Source organism: Macrobrachium nipponense, chromosome 41 (assembly GCF_015104395.2).
Source record: "Macrobrachium nipponense isolate FS-2020 chromosome 41, ASM1510439v2, whole genome shotgun sequence".
In the NCBI taxonomy this organism is placed as follows: Eukaryota; Metazoa; Arthropoda; class Malacostraca; order Decapoda; family Palaemonidae; genus Macrobrachium; species Macrobrachium nipponense.
In genome coordinates, this window is record NC_061102.1 from 23,679,301 (window position 1) to 23,706,249 (window position 26,949).

At 35.8% G+C, this 26,949-nt stretch overlaps 1 protein-coding gene across 6 annotated transcripts in view; it reads right to left on the bottom strand.

Annotated features, from left to right (window-relative positions):
* LOC135212602 (alpha-N-acetylgalactosaminidase-like) overlaps positions 1-26,949 on the bottom strand; it is a gene marked incomplete at its 3' end in the record, with an annotated part of 120,142 nt that overhangs the window by 17,332 nt on the left and 75,861 nt on the right. For all 6 annotated transcript variants that reach the window (XM_064246164.1, XM_064246163.1, XM_064246166.1 and 3 more), the window contains 4 exon segments: positions 1,603-1,777; positions 2,923-3,097; positions 3,660-3,824; positions 24,567-24,839. In XM_064246164.1, the coding sequence (XP_064102234.1) occupies positions 1,603-1,777; positions 2,923-3,097; positions 3,660-3,823 (514 nt within the window).

Below are 26,949 nucleotides of genomic sequence, written 5' to 3' on the forward strand. Positions count from 1 at the left end.
CTTCTCATTACACCTCAAATGAATTATGTTATGATAAAGGAGTGATTACAGTACTATAGCAAGTAAAACGGTATCAGTTGTAACATAAAGGCTGGCTTAAATACTCACTACTAAAAAACGGCAAGCTAATTTAAAACATATACCAAAAGTGAAATCTATGGAACCAATAAATAAAGACTAAATTAATTTTAAAATACGTACAGCAATCTACTGCATTCTCTATTCCATACTATATTGAAAAAGATCAGCTCAAGGCAACTACTACTTGCAGTACCAAATTTCAAGTAAAGTTATTGTGCAATAAAAATAAAGAAAGCTTGCACTAATGCAATGATGACTTAGTGTATCTACAAGACAAGCTGTTGTTACACTTCATTCAAAAGCAAACTTTCACATAAAAAAAGGAAATGACCTGTAGTAGTCACCTCATAAAATGACACACTTTATTACCATTAAACTTGATTTACGTACATTGCACTAACATTTCTTAGGTTGCCAGAAGCACTGTCCCTTCTTTACAACTTCTTGTTCACTAAAATAACAATAACTAAGTGACAGATTTTAAAATTTAGTGGCAGATTAGTATATCTTCTTACTGTTTCTATAAACATTTGTAATTCTTAACCTGAAAGACAGTAAACAGCATAAATTACACACCATATATACACAAACAAATATTTTATCATCATTTAACACACATTTAAAGCTTATTTAGTTTTAATCATGTAAAAAGTCAACATTAGAAAAAAATTGATCTCTGACATGTCAGTAAAATTTCCCTTTTTGCAATTTCTGGTGGGGTTGCAAAACTCATCTGTGGCAAAAACACACTCAGATCTGGCTTACTGCTTACAAGCATAGAGATAATTCAATTTTCTTACTGTAAATTTATTCTTAGATGACATAATGTTGGTTTTGGTCCCCTATCAAAGCTAAATATGTACTTGCAATTTTTACAGCTAGTTTTAAACTGGAATAGTAAAAAAATTACTTGTCTGAATGATGCATTTAACGTATGTTTGTCAAGAGGCATTTATGTTTAGAAAACTTGATATTTAAAAATAATTCTTCATACAAAAAGACAAACAGAAAAGTTTCCATTTCAATTATGCAATATGTATAAATATATTTTCACACCTGTTATAACAAAAATTGTTAGAGAAAATAAGGAAAGATAGGCAATTTTTATCATCTTCCTCCTAGAACTGGTTTATATAATTCTCTTTGAACAGCCCCTACTACTGTGGAAGATAGATATCATCCCAATGGTACCAGATATCTGAATATTAGTGTCTTTTTAGAAAAGAGGCATCATTTGATGTTATTAGAGTCTAAGCATTAACTCCAGAAAGAAATCTAGTTTACCTGAAAATTATCTTGTAATGCATTTCAAATTAAAGCATTAAATTTGAGCAAAATGATATAAATCTAGAACAAAAAAGAACTAAAAACAATTGTTCTTCCTATATAATTTTCAAAGGCTGATAAAAAAAAAAAGCATACTGCATATGCAGCATCAACAGACAACTTGCACATAATCTTATCACTACAGGCAAACACTGCTGAACTTAAAATAGAAAACTTTTATAAGCTTATATTTACCTTGGTCCATGTCAGTGGGATGGGAATAACAGCCATCCAACTTAACATAATCAACTCCCCATTCAGCAAAGGTCTGAGCATCAGTCTGCAAGTATCCTAAAATTCCTGGATACCCTGCACAGGTAAAATTACCATAATCTTCATAAATGCCAAACTTCAGTCCTCGTTTGTGCATCTGCAATGATAATGTTTATGACATTTCAATCTGGAGCCAAACACAGGAAATAATCTAGACAATAAACACAAGATATAAAACTAACACAGTTATGAATATACATTCAGGTTATCCCAGGGGTACTGGAAAGTTTCTTACATTGACACCCATGGGTTGGGGACTGAGAACATAGGACACGAAGTTTTCTGCCTAACCTCGTTGTGAACAGATCTATCAACAAGAACAAGAAATGTTGATAGTAAACAAATAAGTGGAAACTCATTTTATTTAATCAACAAAACTCCTTATTCTGTAACCATGAGACGCTGTATGTGTCTAGAAATTTGACTGCATAATTGCACAACATTATAGTATACTAATACCATGTGAGTGCACTAACTTTTCTAATTGTGCAACTGAATTATAAGAGTTGAACAGAATTTCCACTGTAAGTAATTATGTAATTACCTAGCAAACGTACACAAAAATCAAAATGCACTTCCCAATACATACCGTTATGTACTGCAATTCCGCTTTTAAAATATAATTTCAAAACACTTAAACCAAAATGCTAAAAGCCTGAAGAAAAAAATGGTCCCTTAAATTTTAATTCATCCATGTCTTCTGCTTATCTGGGTTGTTTACAAATATACTAAGAATTAGTATCTTATGAAAATAATAAGTTTTAGCAACATTAATAATGGGTTACCAAGAAGACTACTATTTTTGGAGACCTATGAACTTAACTACTTCTGACTACCTAAGTAACTTCAAGTCACATGTCTTCCAAATTTATGACCCTCTAAAATTCAGAAAAAGACCAAATGTCATAAAAACAACAAAATATCCTAGAAATTTCATAAAAAAAAAAATGTAGTTAAACCAATAACACCATGAGAAACTCATAGGCGTCACACTCCCTACCTCCCTATGAAAAAGTTTACAATATCCATCATCCAGTGCTTATGATCACATAATACCTTGGAAAGGAGCCACCATAGTTCCTTACACCAAAAAACTGTGCTGTTCCTAAGAACACCACAGGTAACTCCTATTACCTGTAAACTAACATTTCTCAACATTCTACCATTTAGAACTGACCTGGAGAAGAATAAGGAAATAAAAGGTGGAATTTTAATCATGAAAAGACACAATGAAGCACTTACATAATCTCCCAAAGCTGCTATTCCGGACGGAAATCGGCTGAAGTCGGGCTGTAGCCTACCGTTCAAGTCCCTTGTGCGAGCCAACCAGCAATCATCCAGCGAGACCAAATTATAACCAAGATCTCTGTAACCCTCATTTACAATAATGTCGGCCATCTGCATAAATAGTGCCTCACTGAAAAGATTCAATCAGATTAATAAAACCCAACTGGTCAGGATTAGGATATATGTTTGTTCTACCCAATCCTCTTCATCTCTTTTAACTCTGCTTTTGAACTGGCAATGGCACCAAGTTTACTATCCTGTTGCCCCTCTCTTATCAAAATGAAAGCTATTATTTGTGCACATTTCAGCACTTGACAATTCAATAAATGCAAGTAAGAAATTTTATATAAAACTTTGCATTTGGAGTTCATAATATACAATACAAATACAGCACATGGCTGCAAATAATCTTTCGATCATAATCTAATTTATGAGAAAATATTGCTGTAATGTACAAATGATGAATCCATCCAAGATATATATTAAATTTAATTTAGCCATGGTTGGAAGAATGAGGATAATACAAAATAATAAAATTTGCAACACAGTTTTGTGTAATAGCTATTTTTAATTCAAATACAAATTCATGATGCTTTTCATCATTAAATGACCATGTTCTACAATTTTTTCAATGAAATAATTAACATTATAGGTAAACTAAGTGCTGGGTACATATATAGGGGCACCCTTACCTAATACAATTGTGTGGATCATTCACACAATCTGTGTTGCATCTGAATCTCTGCCAAGCCAGCCACCCCATTGGTGGAGTCCGAGCCAAGCCATTCTCCAAGCCTTGGACACCAATGCCCCTAATCACTACGGCCAGCACACATATTAAAAGTTCCAGCTTCATCCTGTGAATAATCAAATTTAAATGTCAGTATCAATAATCAAATTTAAAACTGTGCATCAATTTAATGCAGGCAGATTTTAAAATGTGTAAAAACAAATGCCATGTGCATTAGACACACTGTGACTGATAATTTCCCTGTGAAACTTGGAGGGATGAGTTACACTGTATATCAACCATGAGTGACTTGAAAAAAAAAAAAAAAAAAAAAAAAAAAAAAAAAAAAAAAAAAAAAAAAAAATGCTGAAAAACTTTACTTTTTTCTTTATTCTACTGCTGCTTCCATTTGAAGAAAATGAGAAGCAAGACAATACATTGCCTTTTAAATAGTATCGTATCATATAGTTGATGATGATGATGATAAAATACTAATTCTAAAATATGCTGACCACTTTAATTCAACTTAGCTACCTTTTACACTAATTAGGTAACCACACTTGAAACACATGAACTTAATTTAAAAAAATTACAACTGAACATTTTTGTGGAAGAAAAGCAAAAGGGATAAGAAAGGAAGATAAAAACTTTTTTCCAAATCTACAGAATTTTTTCATGAGACCGTTTACGAATTTTTTTTTTTGAACAAATAATTTAGAAAGGATTCATTACACCAAAAAGTCTTGAGACAAAAATACTAAAGATAACTTATCAAAATAAAAATAAAAAATAATAAGCCTAACATGGGAAATGTCTTAAATCCCTTGAAAAATGCAAGAAATTAAAATTTTCATTCAACTACTATATACACTAATGCACTTATCGTGTATTTACTCGACTCTCTCTCTCTCTCTCTCTCTCTCCCCATTTCTCGTGAATTTCGAAATTTTGCCAGAATATCTTATGGGTGCTTGTTTTTACATAAGAAGCTCGAGTTTTATGTCACGAAAATTGAAATGTATGCTTTTCGTATCTGAGCTCCCTTCCATTCCTGTATTCCTAATTTCGCTGCTTTCGCTTCGGTAATTCTCATTTCGTTACCTATTTCAGCTATTTTCGTTTCCGTTGTCATTGCCTTAAGTTTTGCTGCTTCTCTTGAATGAGTGTTATGATTTCTTTTATATTTTGGTTCACCTTTCCAAATATTCCTAATGGTGATCCTTCACATTCGGCATTCCTAATTTTACGTCTATTCCTAAACTGTCTGTCGATTATAATACCATTGTTTTAGCATGTTCAAAAAGTATTTCTAACAGTTAGGCTCTCCCATCAATAAATGATATCCTACAAAAAAATTAAACTGGCCACTGATCAATCATCTTTCACCCACTTCCAATCAGTTAAAACCACGGACACGAGAGAGAGAGAGAGAGAGAGAGAGAGAGAGAGAGAGAGAGAGAGAGAGAGAGAGAGAGAGAGAGAGAGAGAGAGAGAGAGAGAATTCTTGACCTCACGAAAATTAACACATCACCGCAGTTAAATTTAAATATCTTTAAATTCCTTTATTTATCAAGACTATGTAATGAAAAAGACAGTTTTATTGCCATAGGAAATCCCAACACACAATTACTATAAGATTGACAAAATATTTTTACTGCATGTCCTACGAAAACGACTTGACACTTTGCGTAAAGGGTAATAACTAACATGTATTGAGTACCGGGATTTAATGCTACTTTCAGTCTATCAAAATTGCAAAAACGTTCCACCCTTTCGAGACCAGAAATTACGATTGTTGAATTCTATCTCATTTCAATTAAGGAACAAATTATTACTAACATTTTCGTTTTGCGACTATTCTGTAACTAAGAAAAAAATCTCTCTCTCTCTCTCTCTCTCTCTCTCTCTCTCTCTCTCTCTCTCGAGCACACAAACATAATAGATATCTATAATTTAAGCACCATTTCTGCGCTACTCATAAAACGACAGGAAGTATTAAGTAAATGTTCGTACGGGATTAATATAATCTACACAGCTCGGCAAAGAGAACAAAAAACGCTCCGAAACCCACAATCAAACCGGAATTTCGCTCGAAATCACATCATTGTAGGCATTTAAACCTCCTAAGCAATCATTTGAATGGAGCTTTAAACCAGTAATCAAAAAGGTTCCAATAGTATCTGGAGACATTCGCTAAATGAAAGGTGTCTGAGCATTCTCGCATGGGTAATTTACATTCATCATTATGGAAAGGAAACCAAGCAATACAATTTCATCTCGCGTTTATAATCTTTGGCACAAAAACGCGGAAAAGGTTCGGAGAGCGTCGACCTCGCCTGCCATTGGGCAACTCACGAAGAAACGGCAAAAACTTCGGAAAGACTTTCTCCTTGGCCCGAACCGGAATAGATCCCGAATCGCTCTTCATCTTATCGTGTAAACACTTCAATTAGATCACTTTTACTGTGGCGCAATTTCTTCCGTCTCTCTGACGATGCAAAATAATAAAAATAATAATGAAGTCTAGCAATGTTGTTACTCATTTGACAGCTAATCTTTTTTTTAATTTTAAGAAACAGGTTTAACTACTGCACTGATTAACACCTGTGTGGAAATGCTTCCTTTTCTTCTTGAGACAAGAAACCACTTGGCAAAATATAAATATGCAAGCAGCAATGAACCTAATGATTTTCTGTATGAAATTAAAATTCTATCATTTTCCCACTGCTGGGGTATGTAGCCACGAGGACAGCAAAAATATACTAGAACGTAACATCGCTTGAAAATGATAGTTAAATTATTATTATTATTATTATTATTATTATTATTATTATTATTATTATTATTATGCTCTATCACAGTCCTCCAATTCGACTGGGTGGTATTTATAGTGTGGGGGGGTTCCGGGTTGCATCCTGCCTCCTTAGGAGTCCATCACTTTTCTTACTATGTGTGCCGTTTCTAGGATCACACTCTTCTGCATTAGTCCTGGAGCTACTTCAGCCTCTAGTTTTTCTAGATTCCTTTTCAGGGATCTTGGGATCGTGCCTAGTGCTCCTATGATTATGGGTACGATTTCCACTGGCATATCCCATATCCTCTTATTTCTATTTTCAGATCTTGTATTTATCCATTTTTCCCTCTCTTTCTCTTCAACTCTGGTGTCCCATGGTATTGCGACATCAATGAGTGATACTTCTTCTTGACTTTGTCAATCAACGTCACGTCTGGTCTCGTTTGCACGTATCACCCTATCCGTTTCTGATACCATAGTCCCAGAGGATCTTTGCTTGATCGTTTTCTATCACTCCCTCAGGTTGGTGCTCGTACCACTTATTACTGCAAGGTAGCTGATGTTTCTTGCACAGGCTCCCAGTGGAGGGCTTTTGCCACTGAATCATGCCTCTTTTTGTACTGGTTCTGTGCAAGTGCCGAGCATTTCACTTGCTATGTGGTTTATGGTTTCATTTTTCGTATTGCACTTCTTACATATGGAGAGATGTTATTTCCGTCTACTGTTCTTTGAACATATCTTGTTCTTAGGGCCTGATCTTGTGCCGCTGTTATAATTCCTTCAGTTTCTCTTTTAGCTCTCCCTCTGTAGCCATTGCCAATTGTCATCGTGGCTAGTTCTTTAGTCTGTCTCATGTATTGTCCGTGCATTCGGTTTGTTGTGCCAGTCCTCTGTTCTGTCTGTCTTTCTCCTGTCTCTGTATATCATGGGTCTTCGTCTACTTTTATTAGTCTTCTTCCCATGCACTACTTGAGCCACTCGTCTTCACTGGTTTTCAGATATTGCCCCAGTGCTCTGTTTTCGATATTGACGCAGTCCTCTATACAATTAGTAGTCCTCTCCTCCTTCCTTTCGTGTTATGTATAGTCTGTCTGTATTTGCTCTTGGGTTGGGTAGTGCTTTTTGTGTATTGTCATATGTTCCTGGTTTTTCTGATCTATGCTGCGGAGTTCTGCCTTCGTCCATTCGATATTCCTGCGCTGTTATTATTATTATATTATTATTATTATTATTATTATTATTATTATTATTATTATTATTATTATTATTATTATTATTATTATTATTATTATTATTATCATCATCATCGTTATTATTATTATTCATAAAATTGGATCCCTTTAAAGAAATCCAAAGTAAAGGTTTACATAAATCATATTAAAATAAATAATAATAATAATAATAATACATTTTTCAAAATTTGAAATATACTATTGGCCTAACTATCTTCAGTAGCCTAGTATGGCCCATACCATACAAAAGCACAGGAAGGTATAGCACCTCTTCCATCTCTCCCAGTATACTAAAATACCCAAGAATCTCATTATCTAAAGGAAGACGTTTCTCTCAAAGCTAACAACACTTGCGCATTGATGCAATAAGTGCCACTGCAATGCTGCTATTAATTCAGATACTCTCATTGCTGCAGAATTAGCAAGTGATTAACGAAGCCTGAAAAATGTATTATATAGATTTACTACATCCGATGAATAGTGTTTATGATGGTTCAAGTTTGCCAGAGGCTGTTTCTCTCAGTTAATCTAACAGTTGCTACACGTTTTAATCAGCCCAACTTTTACTGTTTACATTTACAAGCAAACCTTTTAATCTGAAAATCTGATTAACAAAAAGGCGACAGAAATAGCAAAAACTAATGAATCTGAGTCACTCGATTCGAGTAACTGAATTAAATCTTCAACAACTTTCCAAACTTCCTTTCCAACCGGTAAAACTGGGGAATTAGGAGTCTGAATCTTATTTCACATTTTTATTAACAAATCTCCAAAAAACATTCTTAAATAATATGCTGGTCGTCTATCCATAGAATATAGATTTCTGAACATAAGCCACCTGTCACAAATTATTAAGTCTGTCACAAACATACTCAATAATTTGTTCAGATCCCCTCGTGACAAACCTCGCATTTTTCGGAATCCAGGATAAACGTCGACACCAACTTCATTTATTCTAAAACGCCCAATTAACTGAAATATGCTCCCACTGTCTCTATGGAAACAGATATACATCGTATTTTCTCTCGTAAATAAGCTATTTTCATACCTCCCTAAACATCTTCCATTGCTGGTCATTACGGGCAATATCTATCAAGTGATCTGCTCATATTTCTGAGGAGTGATACTGGCATGTGTCCACTATCTCTAGTATCAGCTCCAATCTCTCTCTCTCTCTCTCTCTCTCTCTCTCTCTCTCTCTCTCTCTCTCTCAAGACCAACTGAGATTACATTTCCCACTGAGACTGACGAAATCATGAGCAATCCATGAGTAGACAGAAAATCATTTCACACGTCTCCCATATTTTCATTCGTAAACTTATTTGAAAAACAAATACAGATTTACAGCGATTCTGTTTTAAAATATTTTGCAAAATTATTTGAGTTCTTTCCTACAACTAAACGAGTTGCAAATCTGTATCATTTACGAAAGGGGGAGAAATGATTGGATGTTGCGACACATATAACATCGACCTTGGTCACGTGGAATGATATTCCCAAACCTAAGGTGACATTTTCATATCTCTCTCTCTCTCTCTCTCTCTCTCTCTCTCTCTCTCTCTCTCTCTCTCTCTCTCTCTGATATAGAAGCAAGGAAACGGTGCAGCAGCTCTACATATCAATAGTTAAACCCCATCTTGAATATGCAGTACAGTTTTGGTCACCAACACTATGAAAGAACATAAATAGATTAGAAGAGGTACAAGCAAGAGCCACAAAGTTAATTCCATCCATCAGGCAAATAGATTACCAAGGAAGACTAGAGCGCAAGGACAACTAATAAAACATTCAAAATACTGAAAGGCATAACAAAAGTAGATAGTAAGCTATCTACGTTGAACGAAAACTAGACAAGAAATAATGGATGGAAACTAGAGCTGAAGAGATACAACTCATCTCACTGCGGGAACTTCTTCACATAAAGGATATGCGACACATGGAATAAACTGCCACCAGAAGTTGTAAACAGCAACAGTGTGGAAGAGTTCAAAAGAAATCATTACGACACTGTGCATGAACAGTAAAACCTGCTCCTAGAGAAAAGTGAGCACACGATGTCTCCTCGGATGGACTAACAAGTCTTTGAGACATCCTACTCCTTGTAACTCCTAGTAACTCTCTCTCTCTCTCTCTCTCTCTCTCTCTCTCTCTCTCTCTCTCTCTCTCTCTCCTGAGTTTGTGAGCATGTGCGTGCCAGCGTCACCACATACAGCGCATTTTTATAAGTATAACACTGAATACTGTAAAAGCACATACACAATACACACGCACAGCTATACTAAAATTAATCGGCTTTCGACAAATATTTGTCTATATGAGCAAGAGTAGATTGACATCCTTCTTAGTGACCGACTACTTCAATTGAACCCCATATCAACCACCCAAGGTTGATTCACATCGCTTTGCGCGAGTTCGATTCTCATCGCTGGGAATGAGTTAGGGTTTCTTAACATGGTCTTCATTTCTGAATCAAGGCTTTGTTGAGACAGTCGTATCCAGAAAGTGAAGAAATCGAGAAGTGAAGTGGGTGCCGTGGCTAATACAAATTATACAAATTCTCATGTGTATGGTAAAATAAAATATAATAAAAAGCGGTCAGTCAGTGTGTGGCCCATCCACAGGATTTGTTCTCGATTAGCAGATGAAGACTGGAGAAAGGTGTAAGGTTTCCACCAAAGAAGTTGGACAGCTACGGAAAAGAACGGAAACAACGGGTGACAAGTGAAAAGGCAGAGCACGATGCTCCTACGTAGGTTCGAGGAGTCGCTAAAAAGGAACCTCTGCAGACACAAACTTACATAACCTATACTCTGTTTTTTTTTTTTTTTTTTTTTTTTTTTTTTTTTTTTTTTTTTTTTTTTTTTTTCATCTGCCCACCCGCCTGTGGTGTTTGCGTATGGCAACACTGCGTCCCGGGCTTTAGATACTTAAGCTGCTATGTGTAAGTTTTAGGTAAATAAAAGGATATCTGGGTGAACATTTGCAAATGAAAAGTGTTTTAATAATTTACTGTATGCGAATGACACCGTTAATAACCGAAATATGATATTGTTCTTATTGTTGAATGTAAGCTGAATGTAACTATCTAAAGTCCGGGACGCAGTGTTACCATGCGAAAACACCACAGGCGGGTAGACAGATGGAAAAAAACCGAGTATAATCAGAAACAGTCCAAAAACCAAAACTGATATCATCAGAACACAAAGGAACCTCTGAAACAACCTCTTCCGACAACCTCACTGGTAAGTCATCAATGCTACGTCATGTTCTGAATAGGAGCAATAGGAACTAATATGGAAAGATGACAGCCTCCTGTTCACAATTTTCATTTGATCACGTAACAAAAGGACTTCCAAAGAAAGCGTCCGAATGGTTAGATGCGGTGACATTACGTCAAATCTAATATCGATTTAATGGTTTCAGACCAGTTACTTTTAACTGGGCTTGGCCAGCGATCAACAAGATTAACTTGAATGATTGGTTAAAACTGGTAGAATTCACAAGATCATTCCAGATTTTAAAAACTTAATTTATCCCAATGCAAATCAACAATTTATTTCGGTTACGAATCTACTGGGAATTAATTCCTAAATATCACGCTTTAGTCAATGGATCTATGGAGCTTTCTTTCTTTAAATTTACCCCGGCCCCTTCTCTCTCTCTCTCTCTCTCTCTCTCTCTCTCTCTCTCTCTCTCTCTCTCTCTCTCTCGCTACTCAACCGGAAAGTGTAACGTCCGGTGTGCATTATCGTCCCCAAATTTACGCGAATACCTGACCATAAACCTTTGCAACATATCAAGACAGAAATCATTTATTAATAAAACTTAAGAAAAGATATATATATATATATATATATGCATATGTATATGTATGTATGTATGTATGTATGTATGTATGTATTTGTGTGTGTATACTATGAAATCTTATATTAGTTTTAAGACACCATCAAAGAGATAAAACAAACCGAAGTTATCTCTAAATCATTTTTATCATTTGGCAAATTACAGAATAAAAGTTTGTGACAAATTGTGTGATGCCGTGAAGACTGTCCTTTCCTATCTTGAATTTCAAATCCTTTATGTATCTCATATTCAAAAGGTACTTAAATTCAATAAATTACATAACACGTAATCTATACTGTACTGGGATCTCAAAATCTGGTCGAGAACACGAACCACATTTCCGAGTTTTTCAAATGAATTTCCATATAGAATAAAAATGGGTTCACAATACACATGCCTCTCCGAGCACGGGATTTAAAACTTTTTTTTTCTCGCTCTCTCTTTCTCCATGACACACAAAATGGAACACCTATGCAGTGTTTCCTAACTCACTACATCCGACAGGTTTGTGGGTAACTTAAAAGGCTACTCTAAATCCACGGAATGTCTGGCATAATCTACAACAACAGTTAAACTTGCTTCTTCCAAATCAGTTTAGACTTCGATTCTAAGCAAAGGATTTGACAACAATACATTCACATTTCATAAGAACTTACCGAAGGAAGGGAAATAGGAGACCGTCCAATATTTTTTTTCTTTATTTTACAGGAAGAATTGACGTCAACGATAGTGTCTTTATATCGCAGAACAGAGGCTACAGTAGATGACAAACAGATTGTAAAGCTATTCGTGTCCACTTGTAACAAATAATCAAGCTTTCCTTCTTACAGACAGTTTTGCATCAACATTAAAAACAAAACGATGCCATTCTGAGATACGTATAGTTATCATACTCATAATAAAAAATATGAAGAATATTTTCATAAAATTGATTATCTCTTGTGTCACAGGACACCCAGGCCTGTTTCACGGTAACCGAGGACGAAAAGGTATTCAAGAAAAACTACTCCGATCTTTCCATCCTGAAACAAGTGAAACAAAAGGGTATACACTCCAAGAAACATATTATATATGATATATATTATATATATATATATATATATATATATATAATATATATATATATAGATATATATATATATATACACGTGCGCGCGCGCACACACACACACACGCACACACACACACACACACATATATATATATATATATATATTATATATATATATATATATATATATATATATATATATATATATATATATATATATGAAACGCCTTTTTCCCAACGTCTATGTCCTCATACTCATGAGGGAGAGAAAAAAGGCAAGGCATTTCATTATAAAAATCAGTCTTTTTTTCAAACTCTAATATTTATTATCAGCTCATTGCGACAGAGGAACGATGCTTCCCGCCCCCCCTCCCCTCCAAAGCTCTACTGCAACGCTCCAAATTATACGGCGCGAGTTTTGGGTCTTACCACCCGTGATTTATTTTGCCGCAGACTGTCATCTGGTTGAAAGTTCATGTGATTAATCTTTTCGTTTTTAATTGAAAGTCTCAACCGTCTGGAGGGGGCCTCTTGAACATTATTTATTTTTTTCTTGAATATACTTTCTTGAACGTTATTTTTCTTCACTTTAAATTAGACTGAACGGTAATATTGGGATTTATGGGTTCACTTTTCCCTTGTTGACTGAAAGACTTAGTATATGGCCTTGAAGAGGTTTCTGAAATCTATTTTTCATTATATATTTCTCACAAAAAAAAAATTCGACAGCTTTCAAAAAGTTTCGACAGTCAATTCTCTTTTCCTTTCTCCTACGACTAAGTTATTTTTAACCTTTTAAAACCCTAAAATGTTTTGTCTGGTTTCAAAAACGTTCGTATGATTCCGAGGTCATTTTCAATTACAGCTAAGGTCATAAGTAATAGCGACACTCGCATACTGTGGCTGGAGCTTAACGCTTGTTTGTTGGGGATTCCGTTGCAAAAGAGCAACAATTCAAAAATAGTATGAGAGAGAGAGAGAGAGAGAGAAGAGAGAGAGAGAGAGAGAGAGAGAGAGAGAGAGAATTCTATTACAAAGTATAATACTATGATCTGATGCAATTTCGCGCAGCAACGATCAGGAAATAGTCAAATGCACTGTCCTCACCATGATACACACTATCAGATCAGTTGCAACTCGAGTATCCAAGCGCTAGACATGACGACAAGTAAATTAAAATATTGAATACTTTCTCGCAACATTATATATATATAATATATATATATATATATATATATATTATATATATATATATATATATATATTAAACATGCAGATTAATTCTGGGGATGTTCCGTGCCGGCCCAAATTACTTCCCAAGGTACAATACTTGCTTTCTGGCTAATGTAATTATTCAACTGCCAATGGTGAGAGAGGCTGAACGATGGTCAACATGAGTGCGTGTACAATTGTTCTCTGTCTCTCTCTCTCTCTCTCTGTCTCTGTCTCACTATCTGTTGAATATAAATATTTCCACTGCTAATACTGGAGGGCTAAAGAACAGAAATGTCACTAGTGGAAAAACAAACGGGAACACGAGTCCTAGTGTTGCATAATCTAGTAAGCCTAAATTACAGAGAAACATGACAGCCCTGAACATTATAATTTAAGAACGTATCACTTGTCCAATCTTTCCCTCTACAGTTTAAAAACTTTTACTTTCCTCTGTCGATGGCTAAACTACTACCTGTATCGTAATTACCCCATTAGCCTCTGACTAAAAGCCCACATGAACCGCTAAATGCCATTGGACAACTGGTGATTTGCCAGTTACAGTACTGACACGGTCCCTTACAGACCTTCTGTACTGTTGTCAACCACAGATCAGGCTGCACCTTGCTGCTTGACGTCATCAGTACTATATTATACTTAAATCCTTTATATGTATTCTTAACAAACCTGAGTAAAGAGGTTTCAGCTACGCTGACGTTATTACACTGGGGATATTTAATCCTAGACAAATACTGATAAACTTCTTATTGTAAACACATAAGGACAAAAAATTTATACCCTAAACACAAATATTTAGGAACTTTGCACCCAGACCAATTACTCTGCAATTCTTCATCTGCAGCATAATAACAAAGGAACTTTTTCTCCTACCTGTTTATTCTAATGTTCTTCACCTGCAGCATAATTACATAAGAACTTTTTTCCTACTTATAAATATTCAATTATCTTCACCTGCAGCCTAATTACAAAGGAATTTTTTTTCCTACCTATAAATATTCAATGTTCTTCACCTGCAGCATAATTACATAGGAACTTTTCTATTTTATCTATAAATATTCAAACTGTCATCTTCAATATGTATGAATACCATATCATTTTGATCTCAAATACTATATAAACAATGCCGTGTTAACCGCATAATTAAGACATAAAATCAACCCTCTACCGCAAAAAAAAAAAAATAATAAATAAATAAATAAATTCTTAAAAGATTCAGTTCCCTGAAACCTTGGCGTTAAATTACCCATTAATAAAATCCAGTGACACTGTTTGCCACTCACATATGATCAAGTCTGCATCAATTCTCATTAGTGGGGTTTCGCAACAGAAAGGATTTTGTTTTATTTTGCAATCTGGAAGATAAGCCTATACTGTGTTTTAGAAAGGACTTGCAATCGACGGCAACGGAAGCGTGAAATGTATATGAACCTAGAGATTACATTTGATCCTCAAACAATTACATCAACTTTTGTGAAAATTGTTTACTGATCCATGGAGATTTAACAAAAAAAGGCGACTTGCGTATTTGTGCCATGACAACGATTGCAAATACACGCTGCAAATGCAGATGCAATCCCAATGTTCGATGTCAGAACTAAAACGTCTGACATCAGCCAGCTTCTAAAACATACTGAAACGACGAGGAAAAGTGTAGCTTATCACTACAAATACAAATATAGAAAAAAGAAAAAGAAAGATATATTAAAAAAATAAAACAACTTCCTGGCTTCAATACACGAGATATCAACCATCCTTCAAATACTTCCGTCCCACTACCACAAGTACTATTACCAAAAAACGCAATGACTAAGCACTGAGTACGAAAATCGAATGACACATTCTTCACGCGGGCAAATAAATAAAGCAGACAGCTTTCCGCCCTTAACTAAAAACAGGTTTTTTTTTTTCTTTTTTTTTTTTCTTTTGGGGGGGGGGGGCTTTTGGGGGGGGGGGGGGAAGGAAAACATACAGCACGAAAAATCTTATCAACTTGTCCAGACTTGAAAATTCCCCAGGGCAACAAACCTCAAAGTCACACGAATTCAGAGATCGGTTACGATGCGCTTCAAAACAAGCCGGGGCTTACTATAATCTGTTCGGTTATATCTCGTTGAACAACTTCGTCATCAAAATACGGCGAGTCAGCCAAGTCCATTTGGGAGTTGCGTTATCTGTCCTAGTAAAGGACAATTAAATAATTCCGCCATGAAAAAATACTTCTGGTTACCTCCGGAATTCCATGTTATTTAAAGAAATGGTATTTTGAAAACTAATTCTCAGGAACTGTTAGAAATTTTTATTGAACAAAGTATATGCGCCCATTGGATCGTACGGATCATAATCTTTGATTTCACAAATATAAAAAATACACCATCAATCGTTCGTTAGACCAGTGATTATTATTAACTTAGAAGATGGTGTAAAGATATGGAGGTAGAGTAGTTAGACGATTGTAATTTGGCCTTTAGAGAGAGAGAGAGAGAGAGAGAGAGAGAGAGAGAGAGAGAGAGAGAGAGAGAGAGAGAGAGAGAGAGGATCGCCACTCTCACCTCCCCATCCTTTGGTAAAAATCATCATCTATTCCAGAAAAAGAACCCAAATCACACGCATTAACGGCGAACATCATTAACAATCCACATCGATGAAAACCTCCTCCCCAATTGAATCAGTTGTCGTCTATGAACGGAAACTTTCACCTACGTATACGAGCGCGCCTCTATAAGTACGCCCCTGAGATATAAATAAAGAGTGGGGTCACGGGGAAAGAAGCCAATCGTACATCAGTGATTAATCCAGATTGCAAGGCCATGACGTAACCATAATGAGGATAATCAGCAGTCCATTTGTGACGCAAATAAATGTCACTGTTCGGGTAAGGCCAAACCGAACGGCTTTCAATACTGATCTACATTGCCTACATTCTCTACTTCAGAGGCGTCTGTCGTCACCTTGGGAAATAACCTCAAGATCAACAAAACACGAAAAAGATGATTTCTGGCTACTTGAAATGTGTTTCAAGGTCATATGGTAACTATACAATTATTTTCCTTCTTTCTCAAAATTTCTCCCTTAAGAATAGGCCTTTTAGAATGTATTTTACGGTCATACAGCAGCATTATTCTATATCCATTTTCCTTTTCCTCAATTTTCCCCACTTCAAATACGAAATTTAAAATGTATTTTACGGTCATACAGTAACTATACACCTATTTTCCCTTTTTCGCAAAATCTCTCCCTTAAAACTAAGAAATTTAAACGTACTATAAGGTCATACAGTTAATCTACCGCCATCTCCCTTTTCCCCAATCTTCCTCTAAAAATAGGTCTCCAATTTTTCCCTATAAATAGGTAATTCAAAATGTATTAGTCACGCACTTATCCTCCACCTGTTTTCCTTTTCCTCAATTTCTCGTCCTTCCTTGAAGGGGTTAACTATCCGGAGAGTACTGATGTCGATAACAGCAACATGACGGTTAAAGGTTCCACAATTTCCTCCCGAGAGAAAACAGAAAGAAAATCCAGAGCGATAAGAGCAGCGCATTGCGCCTCGACAATTAAATTAATTTCCGCAATACTTTCCCGCACGGCAGCGTCGTCGCGTCATCCAACGAATCATCCAAAAGGCTCCGAGAAAAGCGCGACGTGGCCTATCATTATTCTACAAATCATTTCTACATTTCTACATCAATCTCGGTGAATCACGGATGCCGCAAACGCAACCTCACCCAGTTACAGATCGACTCGTAACACGATTGTGTTTCTGTCTGTGTGTGTGTGTGTGTGTCTGTCTATCTGTCTCACTCTTACTTTGCCTGCATGTTCCCGGATGTTTCTGGCGATTCCGCACTTTTACCGACAGACAGTCAGTTTTCAAAATTGTTAAAAATAACCGCCAATAATGGTCAATTCTACCAACGAAGCTCTGGCGTCATAATAACAGAGGAAAACTCATACACGAGTTTCTTTACTTGTAATCATAAGAATAGATAGCACATGGATTTTTTTTTGTATCTTTCTATGTTCCTATGTCTTCTTGGTTACTTTGTTGAACTGTAGATTCTTCCAGATAGAAAGTGGTAGCCAATATCATATCGTTATTTGGAACCTGTTTGTAAAACGTAAACAATAGGAGATAATAAATATACAGAGTGGGTCCAAGCATAAGAGGAACCACGAATTATTATTACTATTATTATTATTATTATTATTATTATTATTCAGAAGATTAACTCCTATTCATTTGGAACAAAGCTGCAGCGGCCACAGACTTGAAATTCAACCTTCCAAAGAATACGGTGTTCATCAGAAAAAAATTACGGACGATAATATGAAATACAGAATATGAGAAAATTACTACAACAAGTACACATGTTTTTTTTTATACAGCTATTTATTCGTCCAACTCCAATTCCGAGACGCCAAAAGAACGTTTACTTTTACAACGAATCAATCGCCAAACAAAGTTAATTCCATCCATCAGGCAAATAGGTTACCAAAGACGACTAGAGAGCCTGAACATATATAGCATAGAAACACGACGATTGCGAAGACAACTAATAGAAACATTTAAAATACTGAAAGGCATAACAAAAGTAGACAGTTACCTATTTTCATTAAACGGAAACCAGACGAGAAATAATGGATGGAAACTAGAACTGAAGAGATACAACACATCCCATTGTGGGAACTTCTTAACAGACAAGATATGTGACACATGGAATAAACTTCCACCAGAAGTTGTAAACAGCAGCAACAGTGTGGAAGAGTTCAAAAGAAAGATAGACAAAATCACTAAAACACTATGAACGAACATTCAAACGTGCTCCTAGAGATAAAGTGAGCACACGATGTCTCCTCGGATGGACTAACAAGTTTTTGAGACATCCTAATCCTTGTAACTCCTTGTAACAGATCAACACATCAAATAAAAGTAGTCTAAATCGAACCTACAGTAGAGTTATTTGGGTCACGGTAAAGAAATCCAATTCAGCAACAACAACAATATTCACAAAGGTTATGATGCTTTCACAACTCGGCGAGTGAGGCGCCACACCTATTTCCGTTACTTCACAACAAAGACGGTTGGGTGAGCACAGGTCTCTCTTACTTGAGCAAAACAAACATTGGATATTATCTACAACAACGAAAATAATAATAGTATAGTTCTCTGGAAGCGTAAGAATTACCAAAAGAAAAAAGTGATTCAGCTGCTTTGCAAGGCAACACAAAATACTTCTATTTTCGACTTTAAAAACTTTGCAAAAGTTACAGCGGTAAAAAGAAAAAAAAATAAGCACTCAATTGCTACTTCCGGACAATACGCAATATGGCCGATTTTTAAAATATGAAGAACAAAAAACTTGACAGGTAAAAGTATCAGCCTTTTGAATAATAAAAAAAAAAACTCGAGACATCAAGAGAAGTTTTTATTATAGTTAAACTGCATTGACAAGGTTACCGACCATCTCAAAAGAAAAAGTTTTTTTTTCTTTTTTGAAGCTCAAATTAACAAGAAGAATCATAATAGAACAAAACTGTCCGATGATGAAAGCTAAATCTCGTTCGTGGAAACGCACCTGGACCTTCTTGACGTCACCTAGACGACGAATACTATAACTATACAGATTCCATTTCATTTCGAGATGTATGCTGATTGGCTTAATAAAAAGGAAAAAAAAATAAGACAATAACTATACGACAGTTAAAAGTATAAGGTTAAAAATAAAAACGGACACACTCTTCACGCTTGACACTTTTAGTCAATAAAAAACTATATACTGCCAATACATGTCAGTCATTCTATAAGATACACCATATCATTTTTGCTTTGTACATTACGTGTGTATTTGGCTTGAGGCCCGGGAGGGGGGTTGGAGGGATCATGACCAAAGCTTTTTAGTTCTCTTCATAATTTATTTGCATACATTAAATGACTCTGCAAAATTCTAATACATATGATGTAATTCTGATATATCTTCAGCTACAACGCTCACCTCATACAATTCACTCTGCTTCCTTTTGTAATAAATTTATCAATAATAATTTTGTAATAAATTTAATCAAATACGTACACATTTACCAAATAGTTACTGCCCACAACTAAATTTATGACCAATGTTTATTTAAAAGCTTACGTCACTCCCCCTTTTTTTACAGCGAACAAAATTATTTGATGTACGGTATTTTAACATGTAAAGCTCGCATGATAACGTTATAATTTGAGGGACCTCATCAATGGGCAAAAAAAAATACGCCTCCTTTCACCTCTCACAGCCTTATTAAATAAACTCGTTTAAAAGAAAAAAAATCGTTTAAAAAACAAAGTAACATTCACGCCTAAGGTTATAAACCATTCCTCACTTCCGTCTGTCATGTTTTGTAACTTGGCCAGATGAATTCCCGAAGAACAATAATTGTCTGCAAACTGCGTGTGTGTGTGTGTGTGTGTGTGTGTGTGTGTGTGTGTGTGTGTGTGAGAGAGAGAGAGAGAGAGAGAGAGAGAGAGAGAGAGAGAGAGAGAGAGAATTTTTTCTCTCTAAATTAAGTAATAAGACTACACCAATAACGTCAGTTATCTCACGCTCACTACTGTTCTGCTAATAATCGTGAAAAGCTTACAAATAATCGCCAAGAGCTTGAAATTATCATGGAAAGCCAAACTACAGGCTTTCCACAAACCAGAAACCACGGTACACTATCGGCGAACAGGGACACTGACTTTACAGTTTCGTAAAAACGAACAATGCCGTACAATTATGCACATATATACAATACCAACGAATTTACGAAATATGAACAAAAACTCCGTAATTTTGTGCAAACGGGTAAAACTAAACATTTGTACATATAAGTCAATGCAATTATGTACAAATGAACAACGCCGTTCGTATATATAATATATTATATAATATATATTATATATTATAGAAATATATATATATATATATATACACAATACATTACATATATTTAAACATAATATTCAAATATATATATATATATATATATAGATATACATATCTATATATAATAATATATATATATATATATATTTATACACGATACTTAGATACATATACATACTATATATATATCTATATATATCTATAATATATATATAAACACTATATACATACATGATTAAAATATCACAGAGCACCCGGAAAAAAAGATGGTAGTACAGCAGGCAAATACTGAAGAGAAAGTGGTACTGTTAACCAACAGATGGCACCAATGTTAGTGACTGAGCGTCCTAATAAGAGACGAACATTGCAAAAAGTATTTAAGAAAAAAAGGAGGGGCCTTAGGCTCACGCGCGAGAGAAGACGCCATGAAATAACGAAGGAGGAAGTGATTCTCACACATGACGTGGATTTAGGGAGAAATGCTAAGGGAAACCATTGAATACAGAGGTCACTTTATCACAAAACGAAATGCAAACCGCGCGTTGACAGGTACAGTTTAAAATAGGAAATGCACATACGTACACAATGGATGTACGGATATCTACAGACATTTGAAGTAATCGAGCTATATACAGTAATACTCGATTGGTTTCGAATAGTTCATAATTCTCTCTCCCTACACACACACACACACACACACACATGTATATGTGTGTAATAATATATATATATATAGATATATATATAATATATATATATATATATATATACACACACATACACAAACACACAAAAACACACACACACACACACACACACACACTACATATATATATATATATATATATATATATATATATATATATATATATATGTGTGTGTGTGTGTGTGTATGTGAAAAGGGAAAATTATCATTAACAGACAATCGGGTAATGTTTAGTACAACTTTATTTATGCATAAAACCAATTACACCGAAAATTAAAAGACAGATCACCAGAAAAAAAGACCTTTGAAAGCTTCATCTCTCTCTCTCTCTCTCTCTCTCTCTCTCTCTCTCTCTCTCTCTCTCTCTCTCTCTGTTTTCGCCTTTTTACCGTCACTCAATCATCTGCTCTACTTGCTAGCGTTAATTACCCCGACAGCGTTAGACACGCTATTAAACCATAATTATGTTCCATCATCGCTGGTTAGGATTCGACTCAAAGCTGTGGGAATGAATGAATGAATATTCATCGCATAAATCATACAACTTGATGAGTCTGGTGACGATATATAGGGTCTGGAGAGAGAGAGAGAGAGAGAGAGAGAGAGAGAGAGAGAGAGAGAGAGAGAGAACTCTACACTGAAAAAATGCTTCTCAAGAATATCGACATGGAAACTAAAATTCATGGAACAATAGGTGCATGAAATAACATTGAAAAAAAGAAAAAAAAAGATGAGGATTGCCTAATTCTTGTCTTTGGACCCCAGTAAATCATTTAAAATAAATAAACTAATGTGGATTTAAAAGTAATTATGAAATGTAAAATAAATTAAATACTGAAGGTTTCAAAACAAGCATCAATCATTGAAACTAAAATACACAAAAAGAATAAATGGTATGAAGATGAAATAACTCCATAAAGATAATCGGCAAAGCACACACACACAAACATATGATGAACTACCATAGGACATAAAGTACCTCATCTGAGACAAATTACGGTATCGTGAAATTGGCACTAATCCACCAGCCATTTGGAGCGAGTCCGCCACAATCACCCTACTGGAATAAGGGTCCTATTACCTTAGCACACGAGGAACTCAATTCTGCAGAATCTGGCCTACTGGTAACCTTTTGTATCACTTGTCGCGGATACATCATCTGGATTCCCACTGATTCAATTCAACAGATAAAACCTTTATGGACAATAACTACTTCGTATCAGCTCAATCTCTAGTCAGGGTAGCTGTTTTTAATGGACCTTTTCATACGTTTCTACATTTCGTCCTTCCCACGTCAATCGTTTCGCCTCTAATGTTTTTTTTGTTCGAATGCTGTTTCTCTATCTTCTCTCTGCCCTTCTTCTCTTTCGTGTCCTTACGACCTTCATTTCCATATCTGTTCTTCACCGCGTCGCTCATCAACTCATTTCTTCATTTAATGCCCAAGACCCACTATACACGATACACGATACGTGGGCAATTATGCTTTTGGCGATCAGTGTCGAGGTATGGTATCGAAGCTCGGAAATATTCATCTCACTCGTAGCTGCCCAAGTGTAGTGGGAGGTTCAGCGTTTCTGTCACACGGGCAGTTTCCGAGCACAGCTTCGGTACCATGCTTCGAAACCATACTTGGCCAAGTTCGTGTATACGACTCAGTAAGACTTATTCTGCCGATGCCCAAACCATCTCAATCTCGATTCCGGGGCTTTCTTTAAACTGATCACCTGACGTGTTCATTTCCTATCCTATTTCTTCTAGTTGACTCATCCACCTGAGAATTTTCAGTCCTGTCATGTCTAACTCTTGTTGTTCTATATTTTTCCGTTATGTCGCTTCTGGCCAGTACAGCATATATATTTAGCGAGTCTTGCTACTAACTTTGTACCCTGCCATTCAGCCGAATGCGGACTCTCTCGTCGCAGAGTACAATTGACAAACCACTCCAATTATTCCATCCGGCTTTAATTTGATAGTTAACCTCTATCTCCTTAGTAATTGCTGCATCTACTATTGAGCCCAGATACCTATTCACCCTTGACGTTCACTTTTCTCAACGTAATCGTGGTTTGCTAGTTATCATCCATCCCACTTATCGTATAGTCTTTTTCTTTGTCCTTATCTTTTGTTTTCCTAATAACTGATCTCGTCTTTCTGTATTTCCCATTGCCTTCTGCTACTTTCGACTGAACACCATAATCTTTGGAAATTTGAATTTCCAGTCATTGGTCCCTGTGGACCTGTTCCATATGAAAAGATTTCATCTTCTGAATTAATAATATTATTAATAATAATAATAATAATAATAATAATAATAATAATAATAATAATAATAAAATAATAATAATCTATTTTCTAACGCATCCCTTTATCTATCTAGCTTTCTCTCTAGTTCCTATCTATTAGTTTCTGCAATGAAAACAATATCATCAACAAAGCGTCAACACCAAGATGCCTCCCTCCTTCCTTACATCCTCGGTCGATACAAAGATATTACAATAAATGACATTCCTAAAAATTCCATCTAATTACACAGAGTTGTACTAAACGCAAATAAACATATAAGTGGATATTTATCTAAAGACATCAATCTTACGTTGTGCTCTATCGCGCACAACTACTGCCATCGAGGTATGATAAGACTGTCACAAGAAATAAAGGCCAATGATGACACATGATGATGACATTTGCTGCTGCAAGATGATGATGATGATGATGGTTCTGGCTGAAATAATGGAGATGCTGCGACATCTCAAAAGGGCGTTGAGGATGAAATGGAAGAATAACATGCAACGTGTTCCTTCGCACCTATAGCCACACACTCTAGCAGAGAGAGAGAGAGAGAGAGAGAGAGAGAGAGAGAGAGAGAGAGAGAGAGGGGGATGGAAAAACATATGTAATACAGCGCGCATAAGAGAGAGAGAGAGAGAGAGAGAGAGAGAGAGAGAGAGAGAGAGAGAGAGAGAGAGAGAGAGAGTTACAAGGATTAGGATGTCTCAAAAGACTTGTTGGTCCATCCGAGAGAGAGAGAGAGAGAGAGAGAGAGAGAGAGAGAGAGAGAGATACTACAGCAGGCAAGAGAACAAATGGAACGCTGGAACTTACTTGTTCGCTTGTGGGATGCACTTTTTCAATGTCCGTCGCTCAGCTTCCTTCCTTCACGTGGCTTTCTTCAAGAATTCCTTTACACGACCGTCATCCCGAGATGAATACAAACAAGCTCTCTTTTTGTTGATTTGTCAGATTCCAGGTTGACGACAGTTATCCCGTCAATCACCACAACGGGCAACACCTAAGCGTCCTGACTGATGGAAATTGAAAGATGGCTTCTGGTGGAACATGTATCCTTTGAGGAGTGGCGAGGCCGGTGGTCAAGATCTGTAAAGAAAATATGGGAACACTTTAGTTCAAGTAAATCGGAATGCATAACAAGCAGACCTCTATGAGTGCATACGCAGACTAGAAAAGTATATAATATACATATATATAATATATATATATATATATATATATAGTATATAATATATATATTTATATATTTACATTCAAGCATAATGAAAGGACATTAAGGTTTTAACTAATATCAAGGTACCGGTAACGTCAGTGACCACACCTCTCTCTCTCCTCTATCTCTCTCTCTCTCTCTCTCTCTCTCTCCTCTCTCTGTCTGTCTCTCTCTCTCTCTCTCCTAACTGTAGAGTAGTGTTTGTTGAGTGAGTGCTTATTCATGAGCGTGACTGATGCGTGAAAATTCCGTATTCCCGCAAAGAACAATTATTCTTAAGCACTGATGACCGTCTTCGCATAAACTAATTAAGCATCCAAAATCGTGAATATAGATTGTAGTGCAGTGGTCACTCCTCGAGTTAATACAACTGTGTAGAGGCAGAAAGTTAGGATTTTAGGTAACCGCAAAAATGAAGTAGATTCAAGTAGTTACTAATCCATAGTGCCGTTTAAAATAAATTATTCATATATTACAAATTAATTAAATCTGTTTGTATTAATTCTATTCAGTTTGTTCGGCCAACTTGGCGATCTTGTCGGCGCAATCGTAGAGGTCAAAGTTAACGAATTACTTAACAAGTTACGGAAAAAGCTGTGTAAATTACTAACAATTGCAAAACGAAAAAAAAAATGGACGCATTTTGTGTAGTTCCTCCTTGCGGCACCTCTCAGTGACCGCGGGAACTAATAATGACTCACCCACAACAATAAGTGATGACCTCTCGCGAACGATTGTTCTACCCGAAGGTCGGCCATCAAACCACTCCCTTACGGAGATCGTTTACATAAGAGCACAGAGCGTGAATCGGCACAAGGTTTCATTAGTTATTACCGTTTTATGATCGTGCGAAACTGGCGATCGTCTTTCCCAGGAGTATCCACAGGTATGCAGGAGAGGAGAAGAGAGAGAGAGAGAGAGAGAGAGAGAGAGAGAGAGAGAGAGAGAGAGAGAGAGAGAGAGAGAGCCTAATCAACTTCTGACAACAGTAACTGACAAAAGATAAGTGTGTACATTTGTGGAGGCTACAATTAAACTACTTGGCAGACTCAAGTTAAATATATATAACACACACACACGTGTATATATATATATATATATATATATATATATATATATAATATATATATATAAAAGAATTGATTAGATGTTCGACATGCAAAACAGCCCGCACTCTTAGCTCTTATGCCTATATTTAGGCAAAACAACTAACAGTGTTCATATTATATTCATGGATATGTGTGTATAATACCAAAGTAAAATTATTAAAAGTAATGTTCAATTGAGATGAGATATTCAATAAGCACACGGTGTCTATTGCACACAAAAATGCATAGTAACATCAGCAACTACTATCCCGTAAGATGTTAGAACGCTTCAGAGAAAACAAAGACGGCAATCACTGTCATACGGATTTTGAACTCATGAAATAAAAAAAAAAAAAAACCTGTATATACAATAAAAGAAAACTCTTTCCCCTTCGTATATCCCCTTCATACACTGAAGTTGCTCCTTCAAAAGCATTTGGCTTCTCACTACCTACAGTGTGCCAGTCACCTCAAAACTGCGCATGGCTCCAGCGTTTTCCGGCTGCTAGAGATATTTATAAACACAAGCTCATTATACTTCGTAAACGCAAGAACGTATGCAAGTCCTCGCGAGCTTAATCACCTTAAACGTACCGACGAGTGGTGTGTAATTAAGCAAGAGTACAATTACCATTTTTTAGTTAACAAAATTTTTTCGAGAAAATGTTTTTTTGTGTGTGTAAATTGATGCCGTACAGCTAGTTTTACGATTGGATGAGTCAATTTTCATGCATCGTTACCTCATAACTCTTATGCAATAACAATTTAAATTTTTACGACTAAAATTTGAAAATAAATTCAAACACCTTTTTTTGCGAATTGATGGAAAAAACGGGGGCTAATTAATATGTTCAGATGAGGAAATCTCTTGCATCTTCTTATAGTTGTTATGTAA